Source organism: Salmo trutta, chromosome 13, assembly GCF_901001165.1.
Source record: "Salmo trutta chromosome 13, fSalTru1.1, whole genome shotgun sequence".
Classification (NCBI taxonomy): Eukaryota; Metazoa; Chordata; class Actinopteri; order Salmoniformes; family Salmonidae; genus Salmo; species Salmo trutta.
Window position 1 is genome coordinate 26,647,648 of NC_042969.1, and position 13,327 is coordinate 26,660,974.

At 41.6% G+C, this 13,327-nt stretch overlaps 1 protein-coding gene across 1 annotated transcript; it reads right to left on the reverse strand.

Annotated features, from left to right (window-relative positions):
• Positions 1-723: 723 nt before the first annotated feature.
• phf6 (PHD finger protein 6) lies at positions 724-8,029 on the reverse strand. Its single transcript, XM_029771659.1, has 11 exons — positions 7,882-8,029; positions 5,970-6,168; positions 4,322-4,426; positions 3,981-4,114; positions 3,845-3,891; positions 3,529-3,695; positions 3,315-3,455; positions 3,005-3,109; positions 2,524-2,657; positions 2,150-2,282; positions 724-2,039 (listed from the first exon to the last, which is right to left on the reverse strand). The coding sequence occupies exons 2-10, from the start codon at positions 6,099-6,101 to the stop codon at positions 2,150-2,152; spliced, it is 1,098 nt and encodes a 365-aa protein (XP_029627519.1). The 5' UTR covers positions 6,102-6,168; positions 7,882-8,029; the 3' UTR covers positions 724-2,039.
• Positions 8,030-13,327: the final 5,298 nt, after the last annotated feature.

Consider the following 13,327-nt stretch of genomic DNA (forward strand, 5'->3'; position numbering starts at 1 on the left):
GTCTAAACGCAACGTAAAATCATGTGGTCTAAACGCAACGTAAAATCATGTGGACTAAACGCAACGTAAAATCATGTGGTCTAAACGCAACGTAAAATCATGTGGTCTAAACGCAACGTAAAATCATGTGGACTAAACGCAACGTAAAATCTTGTGGTCTAAACGCAACGTAAAATCATGTGGTCTAAACGCAACGTAAAATCATGTGGTCTAAACGCAACGTAAAATTATGTGGTCTAAACGCAACGTAAAATTATGTGGTCTAAACGCAACGTAAAATCATGTGGACTAAACGCAACGTAAAATCCTGTGGTCTAAACGCAACGTAAAATCATGTGGTCTAAACGCAACGTAAAATCATGTGGACTAAACGCAACGTAAAATCATGTGGTCTAAACGCAACGTAAAATCATGTGGTCTAAACGCAACGTAAAATCATGTGGTCTAAACGCAACGTAAAATCATGTGGTCTAAACGCAACGTAAAAACATGTGGTCTAAACGCAACGTAAAATCATGTGGACTAAACGCAATGCGGGGCCCTGCATGATATTCCCACCAATATGAACATGGAAAACGGCAACGTCAATTACCAAGCAGTTTCTTGGAACCATGCACCTGTAATGTAGCATTCTAGCTACCCAATTGATCAACACGCCCATTCTAAATCAACAGTACCGTTTTAAATTGAAATGCTCCAAAACAATGATACATGTTAAACCTGTTTTCTGTGCAGCGGACTGTATTCCGTTTTTATTGCCAACAATAAACTTTCTTCAAACGATATATAGCCTGGATAGGGATCAAGGTTTAACTAAACACAGACTACCATTTAGACAACTAGCCGGTTGAACCCAGAAGACGTTGTTGTTGACTGGGGTACTGCTGAAGGGCCTTCTTGCTCTGGTCAACATCCAGGTTTCTGTGACATTCCTCACCCTACTATCTGACCATAACAAAACTCCTCCAATCCCAAAGCGTCCATCAACAACCACTATTTGTGAGGCATCTTATATTGATCTGGCAGTTTAAAAGTAAAAATGAAAAAAAAAAATCATATTTGGAAGCTTTCGAAATAACATGCCTGGTACAATATTCAAATCATAAAAGGAAAAAGAAATACTGCCACCTGCTGGACAACATCAAAATGTTTTTTTTCTTGGTTTCTTATGTTGGACAAAAACATTTTAGCAGTATAATAAGTGTAATACAAAATGTATATTGTAGCCTGTAATTGTAACCCTTCACGAATACGATTGTGGATGCTGAGAAAATGAGAATAGCACAAAAACTTAAGTCAATATTTTTTCCTTATAAAGAAGTCTGCATGGGCATGTTGGAGCAATACAGAACATGAATAAACAATCTAAAGTGCTGCATGCTAGCAGATTAACTTTAATCCTGACTGACTATAAAGAAAGCCACAAATATTCAATAGTATTTATGATTATGATATAGTTGTCAAACAATACACTTTTTTTTTTAGAGAAGTAAAAAAGGAATTTCTTGCGAGAGATTACAGCTACAACAAAGTAAATCAAATTCCATAATTAGGAAGAGACTGGGAAAAAAACTACAATATTACAAGGCAGCCTCCTTGAAGAAGAGCTAGAGGAAGAATAATATTGTTTGTATAGGACTAGAATGCTGTGGAGCACATGGGAAGCAAGATACAATGAATGTCGATAACTTTGTTGAGTCATGTCTTCTTTAAGAGCAATACAACATGTATTACAGGGAGACCACAACTCTCATGCTTCGTCTTTTACCCAGCAGCAGTGTTTTGCTCCTAGTACTCCAGTCCGGCCGTGCCATTTCTCATCCATGAAACTTAACGATACAAAAGAGGTTTGTGAAGAAGCCAGGGGCTGACATGTTCACATCTGGCAGGGGTGTGTGTGTCTGATGTTTGAAGAAACTGAAATGGTGAATGAGGGGGCTGGCAGTGGCCCCCTACTTCAGGAGAAGAACGCAATAGAAAAATATCTTTGCTCCATCTTGGATATCCCCTCTTCTTATTCTGCAATCCTTAACCATCACCTGTGAAGGGAGTACATTGACATCAGCCGTATACCAGATACTTGATAGCTGCTGGCCTATTGGTACTTATTCATCACCATTTGATCCAGGCAGGTGTGACAGTGCCATACCTAGTTGCCATTGATTTGTGGCGGAGGCAGCGTTCCCCCGTGATCAATTGCCGCCCTCTCTCTGTTGCGACTCTCCCTCTCCTCATCCTCCTCATCCCGCTCCTCATTCCCACTGTGATTCTTACAGTACAGCCTGGAGAAGAGACAATAGGGTAATGTCAACTTAGATTTTTACGACGGTTACATATCATTACAGACAGGAATATTAACTTGAGGATTATAATTGAGGTCTGTCAGGAGCAAATAAATTATCTAAGTAGTTGCAATGTAATTAATCACCAACAGCAAACTAAGTGTTTATTTTATGAACCAGAAGAAAACTATCCATAGGTGAGGACTTGACACCTGAAAATGAGAAAGCAGAGGGGTCTCACTTGTAGATGCCACGAGCCATGTTCTCTATGTACTTGGCCTTGTCCTGCAGGCCGCAGTGATAATGATAGGTCTTCACACAGGCTTTGATCTCACAGCCAATAGTGGCTCCCAACTGGGTACACAGGGTACATTTCTGGAAGAGACCATCAATACACATTTACATTTTTGTAATTTAGCAGACGCTCTTATCTAGAGCAACTTAGTCAGTGCATTCAACTAAGGACGGTACATCCATAGAACTATAATACTAATTTAATAGGATCTCTATGGGTACATCAATCTGATTGGTAATACAACAGCAGGTCTCTGATATAGCATTGGCGACTTTCAAGGATCTTCCCCCATATTCAGTAGAAATGCATTAAAATTCTCTGCAAATAAAATGTTATTAGTTGCTAGTGCTAGTAAGCTACTTGTCCCACTGAGCAACCTTTGCATCTTCACATTACCATACTACAGTGCTACCTGCAAGGTTCTCACCATTCTCTTCCCCCTCTTGATTTCCTGGATGACCGTTTTGATGTCAAAGTTCCCAAATTCAGCCCGTGAGGAGGTAGTGAGTTGGACGGTTCCCGATGAGAACAGCTGCCAGGTAGGAGTGACAGACAGGGCAAATCAGAGTATAGCAGCAAATGGATTGTGGATTTTCCAATCCATACATCTTCCCGAAAGTAATGCTTGGACAAGCAATAGTATATAGACCATCTTCAGCAGAACATTTTTTTTTATTCTGTTGAACAATGATTGTTACAACTTAGTACAGACTGACAAGTGATGAGATAATTCTTACCATGCACTTGTAATGTGCAGCAACCTTTTTTGCGTTATCTGCATGGAGCACGCCCCGCATCTCGTTCTCCTCCTCTCCGGAGTGGCAGAAGCCACAGCGCTGGCCACCGTCCCCAGAGCCCCTCAGAGGGGACCTGTCCCTCTGAAAGACAGACACACACCTCAGGATACATGTTCAGGACAAATGTTTTGTATGTGGGTGTGTGTGGTCTTACATGCGAGGAGCTCTCATCATCTACACCTTGAGAGGAGGTCGAGCGTGTGTCCTCTGATTGGCCACGGGATCCAACTTTGATTCGCTCTTTCTCTAATCTCCCACGCCCCCTACTCCGTGGAGGGGAGGAGTCTGAGTCATTGGCAACACCTCCTTGTTCCTGTTCATCTGAAAAATATAAAATTGGATACATCAATACAGCGGCAATTCACCCTCAACAACAGTATAGAGAGTTATCCCCGTGTTCTACTTTAAAAGTGTCAAAAGAAAAGCCATCCCTTGTGTGCTGAGCATCATATAGAAGAGAAGTTAGATACCTTCACTGGCATCCTGGGAGGCATCCCGGTGTTTGCGACAATACACACTACATCCAAAGACAGAAATATTATTATATTTTTTAACAGAAATGTCAAGCTAAATGTTTTAATAAGGTTATGTACACAGGGCACTTACAGGTAGCTCCCTTGTGAGGGATTCTCTTTGACCTGGGCTTTGTCCCATACTGCGCAGTAGTAGTGATACGTCCGCCGGCATGTCTTCACATCACAGCCAACAGTGGCACCAGGCCGATGGCAGGACCAACACATCTGAAGGGGAGGAGAAGAACCAGACCTCCCATCTCACTAGCTGAACCTGGCAACTCACCGTGGTATGAGTCCTAAAAGGCACACCATTCCCTATATCGTGCACTAGTTGACCAGACTTGCCGTAGTGCACTAATAGGGATTAGGGTGCCATCTAGAACACATTCCAAATGTGAGGACATGTGGGAATATCTTGCCATGGAGACTCACAAGTTTATTCCCTCTCTTGATCTCCTTTCTCACGTCCTGGACAGAAAACCCCCCGATGTTCTCGTTGCAGTCTGAGTGAGATGTAACCAGGGCGGAGGAGAAAAGCTGCACAGGGCAATGACAAAATCATTCAACAGAATACATGGACAACACAAGCAATAACTATGTTCTACTTCTCAGAGAGCAGAACTAGGGCTGGCACTACTACCATGTAACTGACAGTTATACATGAAGACTTTAGAAAATAAAATAAGTCAGAACCATTTTTAAATAGTTTTGTAACAGCTGACTGAAGACGGGATGGTTGGGCATTCATGCAGTCGAGTCCGTTTCAGTGGTGACATGGACTCTTAATGTGATGAAACTTTTTTGCTCCTTGCTGAAACAAGCAAGTTGTAGTTGAAAATGAGTCTTCGGTTGCCTAGGCAACACCACCCTCCCTGCAGCAGCAGCACACATAGAAATATCATTAATAGAACAGGCTTGGAACCTCTAACCCTGGCAATTTGACTGGTAAACTCATGGGTACACTCGCAAAGGCTGCCTGGTATTTATATATAAATTCCTTGGTAATGTAATATGTTCATTCAAATTATGTTAGCAGACGGATTTTTTATTTTATATGCCAGTTTTGTAATCACAGCACTTACTGATTGGTACTTCCTGTTTTGCTCCTCGCAATAACCACCAGTCCACCCATTATGCCATCATTGACTTGAATGGGGATGCCTGTTCTATTCATTCTATTTCTATGGCAGCACATGCAGTCAGGAGTGGTGAGGAGAACATGTGAGTCTTTTTTTTTTGGGGGGGGGGGTATTATGGTGGCCGCAGACTGGCCAATTACCATCAACCAAAATTCCATGACCGTCAAAGCCCTAAGAAGAATAAGGTTTCACAACTGAGACACAATGCTAATCGGAATAATATGCTACAATATAGAAACATATGATTGTAGGGCCGGGATGATACCAGTATTGCAATAACTATTCCATGGCAAAAATTAAAACACAAATCAGACCATACTCTTTTGTCCTGATAAAAACCTGCTGTATGCAAAATAGTGTGTGCTGTAGCTTGGAAAATAAATACATGTAACTCTAGATGACAACAATGTTTGTTTCCAACATTAGGGTGGTTTTCCTAAAGAAGTTCAATCCGCTTCAAGTTTAGTTTCCTTGGCACGATAATAATGAGTATCGTGATACTGGTATCGTCCCGGCCCTATATGATTGCTTTTGTAACAGTGTTGCTTACATCCCTCTCCTTGCCCCATCCTGGGCTCAAACCAGGGACCCTCTGAACACAATGACAACTGACACCCACGAAGCATCGTAACCAGTCACTCCACAAAAGCTGGGTCCCTTGCAGAGCAAGGGAAACAACTACATAAAGGTCTCAGAGCGAGTGACGTCACTGATAACAAGCAAGCCATTTCACATCGGCTACACCTACAGTGTCTCAAAACTCAGTGGTTCACAATGATCTGTTTTAACCTGTAACATGGATATCAATACTGTCATATTGTGGAGTGACACTTAAATATGGTTTTATATGATAGTTAAATTGGTTGGCATTGAGAAACCCTTATGGATGGCCAATACATACAGTAGTCAGTGCTATACCACCGACTGGGGGTTCTTCTCACCATGCACTTATGGTGGGCTGCCACCTTCTGGTTGTCCGACACTAGCAGCTGTCCACACTCCTTGTCCCGGTTCGTCCTGCAGAAGGCACATTTTCGCAGCTTTGCTGCCGCTCCCTTCCTCTGTGCCGACATGGTCGGTCTCTCTCACAAACTCTCTAGTCGTCTCCTGTATCGTCTCTGTGACAGTCAGTGAGCTCTTCTGTTCGTAAGAGGGACAGAAAGAACAAGAGGTAATGACTTGATAGCAGCATCAAGTTGACCTTGTTAGTAAACCCCAATAGATACTATAGATTACACTAGACAGGGAAGGTACAGGTTTATTGCTGTCAGTGATTTTTTTTATTTTTACATTTTATTAAAATGTAACCTTTATTTTACTAGGCAAGACAGTTAAGAACACATTTTTATTTACAATGATGGCCTACTGGGGAACAGTGGGTTAACTGCCTTGTTCATGGGCAGAACAACCTTGTCAGCTCGGAGATTCAATCCAGCAACCTTTCGGTTACTGGCCCACTGCTCTAAGCACTAGGCTACCTGCCAGATAATGATATCTGAAGGTATTATTAAAGAAAACTGTTAAGGCCCTCCAAGTTCCTAAAATCTAGGCCTACATGTGAAACCATACTGTTGTTGGTTGCTGGAGGTGGCGTACTGTGTTTCATGGATACATTTCTAACATGTTGTGTAATCATCAGTGAAACAAAAGGTGAATTTGGAGACTTGGATACTAATAAAGTAGGGGTGGGCCTGTGGAACATTTCTCCTGTTTTTTGGATGATAAGACCCTTGGCTACTGCCAATTCCATTGTTGGTGTAGGTGTGGTGTATCTGTGTGTACATGCATGTGTTGGAAGAAAAGAAAAGCAGAAAAAAAGTCAAGTAAATTGTTGAAAGACTGTAGAATACATTTTATGATCTAGAAGTGTAGAGGGCAAAATCTGCAATTTACCCCAGGAACAGCTATATTGTCATAAATCAACAATAATCTATTAAAAAATAAATTACAATAACTCGTAGAATTCATTAGGTTAAGATATAATATTTTAATAGGAAATGGAGACATTACATACAAACACTGAAAAGTGAGGTCCTGATCACAAAAATCTGAAATACACCAGAAAAATTAAAGGTAAAAGTTGTATTTCCCAGTAACATTCAATCTCTATAACCTCATGTTCTCCTAATAACGAAACTGGGTGTTTTTAATCACAATGGCATGCACCGCAACGCCTTGGTTTTAAACACAGCTGCCATGATAGCTCAGGAAGAGGCTCTCACAGCGACGGGCGGCAACAACGCAGCACAACGTGCATGCTCACCAGCCAAGTAAACAACGAAGGATATATAGCTACTAAACTATCAATGAAATCTTCAAGAATTACATACGAAACACAGTGACAGATAGTGCTGCGAACAGTTTAGATTAATGATCGGGTTGGTCTGTGTTTTTTGGTGGGGAACATCGCGTACACAATCTTGTCAAAATACTATTTATTTCAGTGTAAGTTTTGAAATAAGAAAGGGGTGTGTGTGCCTCTTCCGAACTGTATAAGAACACTACTATTTACTGCCCATCGAAAGACGGACACTGTAGGCCCTCGTCGTAGGACAGAAAGGCCCGAATCAGTAAAACAAAGATAGTCCTTTCATTTGTGATCAAAACTAACCTTTTAAACATACTTTATTCTAGTATATTTCTGTTCAGAGTGAAGAGGCGCGGGTAGGTTTTGAGTGCTTTCTACGCAGAGCGCCATACGTGATGTATTCACATTCAGCAGTGAACACGGAGGGACTTCAGCGAGCTTGTCCGTTGGCAATTCCCATCGACCTAAAACCTAACAATAGTTACCTGATAAAAAAAATACCGATCATTCCTTTAGTGCAGTGCCGAAAGATATTTAGATCTTACCAGTCTCTGTGGGATTTTGTCACGTTGCTGTGCTGGATAGAAGGGGTGAAAGTGTGTTCAAGAGTGTGTGTGTAGTTTCCCCCTTTTTTTAATCAGTGATCGCTTGTGTTCGGTTTCAGCACTGCGTAGCATTCGAGTGACGTTGCGCACTGCAACAAAAAAAACTTAAACACGCCCCCACGCAATGCACGCACATTTTCCCCCTGACAATTATGTACCAAGCGCTGATGCCATTGAACAAATAAGGGAGTGGTCGAAATTTACACCATTGTTACACGGAGGAAAATGGAGGAGGGTCATGCTTTTTCAATTTCAGTCAGGGGGAACATCGTATACAGGGGGAGGGTTTAGTATTTTTTTATTTAGTCCAGGGGAGGCTCATGTAATTTGCAATTGATTAACAAACCTGGTTTGTGGTAATCTAAGCGCTGGCCATACCATTGTAGGTTTAGTGGTGTCCGAAATATTTTTGCTATTTCCACAATTCAAAATTATTTGCACAGGGCTGGCGGTGGCACGAAAGGGCTGGGTTTTGATGAATAAACCAGTTGTGGGTGTGTAGAGGCTTGGCCCCTCACTGGTTAATCAGAACGTGCTCCATGACTATAAATGTTGTTCCTTCAAGTCTGGATTCTCCAACATTTGGCCCCCCAAGGTCTCTTGGCTATTTTTTTTTATAATTGTATTTTTTATTGGACATAATAGACTAAAAACACCAGGAAATCAGCTCCAAGTGATTTTAATTTGAGAAATCTGTTCCCAAGTATTCCCACGCATAATAGAGAGAAATGTGATCGTAATTATGTTCCAGCCCCCCGACCATCCACACAAGAAAAAAATCATCCCACAGCTGAATCTAGTTGACAATCCCTGCTTCAAGTTGTGTATTTATGGAATTGTATGTATTGCTTTGGAATCAACTCCAATTACAATGTTGGTCCGTTATAGTTTGTTAAAGAAACGAATAACAAAATGAAGACCCATCCCATCTTTGCTAAATACAGTACCAGGCAAAAGTTTGGACACACCCACTCATTCAAGGTTCCTTCTTTATTTTTTACTATTTTATACATTGTAGAATAATCGTGAAGACATCAAAACTATGAAATAACACATATGGAATAAAGTAGTAACCCAAAAAGTGTTGAAAAAAAATCTAAACATATTTTATATTTGAGATTCTTCAAAGTAGCCACCATTTCTCTTGATAACAGCTTTGCACACTCTTGGCATTCTCTCAACCAGCTTCACATGTAGTGCTTTTCCAACAGTCTTGAAGGAGTTCCCACATATGCTGAGCACTTGTTGGCTACATTTCATTCACTCTGCAGTCCAACTCATCCCAAACCATCTCAATTGGGTTGAAGTCGGGTGATTGTGGAGGCCAGGTCATCTGATGCAGCACTCCATCACTCTCCTTCTTGGTCATATAGCCCTTACACAGCCTGGAGTTTTTGGATCATTGTCCTGTTGAAAAACAAATGACAGTCCCACTAAGCCCAAACCAGATGGGATGGCGTATCGCTGCAGAATGCTGTGGTAGCCATGCTGGTTGAGTGTAACTTGAATTCTAAACAAATCACAGACGGTGTCACCAGCAAAGCACCCCCACACCTTCACATCTCCTCCTCCATGCTTCAAGGTGGGAACCACACATTCGGAGATCATCTGTTCACCTACTTTGCGTCTCACAAAGACACGGCTGTTGGACCATTTCCACTGGTCTAAGATCCATTGCTCATGTTTCTTGGCCCAAGCAAGTCTCCTCTTCTTATTGATGTCCTTTAGTAGTGGTTTCTTTGCAGCAATTTGACCATGAAGGCCTGATTCACACAGTCTCCTCTGAACAGTTGATGTTAAGATGTGTCTGTTACTTGAACTCTGTGAAGCATTTATTTGGGCTGCAATTTCTAAGGCTGGTAACTCTAATGAACTTATCCTCTGCAGCAGAGGTAACTCTGGGTCTTCTTTTCCTGTGGCGGTCCTCATGAGAGCCAGTTTCATCATAGCACTTGATGGTTTTTGCGACTGCACTTGAAGAAACTTTCAAAGTTCTTTAAATTTTCCACATTGACCTTCATGTCTTAAAAGTTAATTTGTGGAATTTCTTTCCTTCTTAATGCGTTTGAGCCAATCAATTGTGTTGTGACAAGGTAGGAGTGGTATACAGAAGATAGCCCTATTTGGTAAAAGACCAAGTCCATATTATGGCAAGAACAGCTCAAATAAGCAAAGAGAAACTACAGTCCATCATTAATTTAATATAGGATCGGTGTGTCCCCCGCGGGACGGTTGAGCTTACGTAGGCTAATGTGATTAGCATGAGGTTGTAAGTAACATGAACATTTCCCAGGACATAGACATATCTGATATGGGCAGAAAGCTTAAATTCTTGTTGATCTAACTGCACTGTCCAATTTACAGTAGCTATTACAGTGAAAGAATACCATGCTATTGTTTGAGGAGAGTGCACAGTTATGAACTTGAAAATATATTAATAAACCAATTAGGCACATTTGGGCAGTCTTGATACAACATTTTGAACAGAAATGCAATGGTTCATTGAATCAGTCTAAAACGTTGCACATACACTGCTGCCATCCAGTGGCCAAAATCTAAATTGCACCTGGGCTGGAATAATACATTATGGCCTTTCTCTTGCATTTCAAAGGTGATGAAAAAAACAAAAAAAGCGCATGTTTTTTTATTTGTATTATCTTTAATCAGATCTAATGTGCTATATTATCCTACATTAATTTTACATTTCCACAAACTTCAACGTTTTTCCTTTCAAATGGTATCAAGAATATGCATATCCTTGCTTCAGATCCAGAGCTACAGGCCGTTAGATTTGGGTAGATTTGGGTCATTTTAGGTGAAAGTTGAAAAAAAGTGTCCGATCCTTATTAAGAAGGCACACCTATTAATTTTAATGCATTCCAGGTGACTACCTCATGAAGCTGGTTGAGAGAATGCCAAGAGTGTGCAAAGCCATCATCAAGGCAAAGGGTGGCTACTTTGAAGAATCAAATTCATCAATCAAATGTATTTATAAAGCCCTTTTTACATCAGCTGATGTCACAAAGTGTTATACAGAAACCCAGCCTAAAACCCCAAACAGCAAGCAATGCAGATGTAGAAGCACTGTGGCTAGGAAAAACTCCCTAGAAAGGCAGAAACCTAGGAAGAAACCTAGAGAGGAACCAGGTTCTGAGGGGTGGCCAGTCCTCTTCTGGCTGTGCCGGGTTGAGATTATAACAGTACATGGCCAAGATGTTCAAGCGTTCATAGATGACCAGCAGGGTCAATTAATAATAATAATCACAGTGGTTGTAGAGGGTGCAACAGGTCAGCAACTCAGGAGTAAATGTCATTTGGCTTTTCATAGCCAAGCATTCAGAGTTAGAGACAGCAGGTGCGGTATCGAGAGAGAGAGTCGAAAACAGCAGGTCTGGGACAAGGTAGCACGCCTGGTGAACAGGTCAGGGTTCCATAGCCGCAGGCAGAACAGTTGAAACTCGAGCAGCAGCACAACCAGGTGGACTGGTGACAGCAAGGAGTCATCAGGCCAGGTAGTCCTGAGGCATGGTCCCAGGGCTCAGGTCCTCCGGGAGGAGAGGGAGAGATAGAGAATTAGAGGGAGCATACTTAAATTTACACAGGACACCGGATAAGACAGGAGAAATACTCCAGACATAACAGACTGACCCTAGCCCCCAACACACATAAACTATTGCATCATAAATACTGGAGGCTGAGACAGGAGGGGTCGGAAGACACTGTGGCCCCAACAATACCCCCGGACAGGGCCAACCAGGCAGGATATAACCCCACCCACTTTGCCAACCCACCCACTTTTACCCCCCTTTGAAATGTAGAATTATGTTTATTGTGCTAGTGTTTTGAGAAGTGCAGCCAAAACCTTGTAAATGACGATTACGAATACATAATGAGAAGCTTCTTGTTGAGAGTCCCTCTTGCAAGCAACACATAGGCTACTGGCACTGTTACATAAATCATTGTCGTTACTATAGGCTATATTATACTTAACAAAAATATAAACGCAACATGTAAAGTGTTAGTCCAATGTTTCATGAGCTGAAATGAAAGATCCCAGAAATGTTCCACATGCACAAAAAGCTTATTTCTCTCAAATTTTGTGCACACATTTGTTTACATCCCTGTTAGTGAGTATTTCTCATTTGCCAAGATAATCCATCCACCTAACAGGTGTGGCATATCAAGAAGCTGATTAAACAGCATGATCATCACACAGGTGCACCTTGTGCTGGGCATTTAAAAGGCCACTCTAAAATGTGTAGTTTTGTCACACAACACAATGCCACAACACTGCAGGAACATCCAGAAGAGCTGTTGCCAGAGAATTGAATGCTCATTTCTCTACCATAAGCAGTACGTCCAACCGGCCTCACAACCGCAGGCCACGTGTAATCACGCCAGTCCAGGACCTCCACATCCATCTTCTTCACCTGCAGGATTGTCTGAGACTAGCCATCTGGACAGCTGATGAAACTGAGGAGTATTTTTGTCTGTAATAAAGGCCTTTTGTGGGGAAAAACTAATTCTGATTGGCTGGGCCTGGTTCCCCAGTGGGTGAGCCTATGCCCTCCCAAGCTCACCCATGACAGCACCCCTGCCCAATCATGTGAAATCCGTAGATTAGGGCCTAATTCATTTATTTCAATTGATTAATTTCCTTATATGAACTGTAACTCAGTCAAATCGTTAAAATTGTTGCATACTGCGTTTATATTTTTGTTCAGTATATTTCCAACCTTCCTCTTCCTATATGGCCGCAAGCGAGCTGAGACAGGTAAATTGCCCATCCTTGCACAACAGTTTGAAAATAGCAGAGCACTGACTTTACAGGTTGAAATTGCAAACAAACTGGCGTTTGACACTAGTGCAACCTTAACGCCACCTGAAAATAGAGCCCTGAATGTCATATTGCTCAGTGTTTGAGAATTAGTTACTTATTAAATCTCGATGTGTGCCCAATGCTGCCCCTCATCCATGATTCTCTGCTGGGCATGCAATATCAAGTAAGCCTAGTGTGGTCTCAATCAAATGATCCATAGCCTATACTATAGGCTATAGGTCTAGGCAATACCAAGAGCATGCTCAGAAAAGCACAGAGCAAAGTTATATTTTTAAGAAAATGTACTTCCTTCCCTGAAATTTTGCGCTGCTGAGATGGTGTATATAAAACAAAGCTACGCTGCATTACACACTGCAGTGGATAGGCTATCAGAAATCATGAGCCCTGGCCAAAAAAGGCAATATCTGTGTGTGAGGACTATGCCTACCTGTTCAGTTTGAGAGGGAGAGCACGAAGATGAGAAGGAGGACCTGAAGTAAGCTTGCTACTGCTATAATTGATTTGAATAAAAACAATATGTTTCATTGCCCATAATGAAGCTATTTA

Coding starts and splice junctions, on each gene's coding strand:
- phf6 (XM_029771659.1), bottom strand. CDS start 6,101: ATGTCGGCACAGAGGAAGGGAGCGGCAGCAAAGCTGCGAAAATGTGCC. Junction 2,658..3,004: donor TCAAGAGGGGGAAGAGAATG/GTGAGAACCTTG, acceptor GGTCTCTTCCAG/AAATGTACCCTGTGTACCCA. Junction 2,283..2,523: donor ATGGCTCGTGGCATCTACAA/GTGAGACCCCTC, acceptor TCTCTTCTCCAG/GCTGTACTGTAAGAATCACA.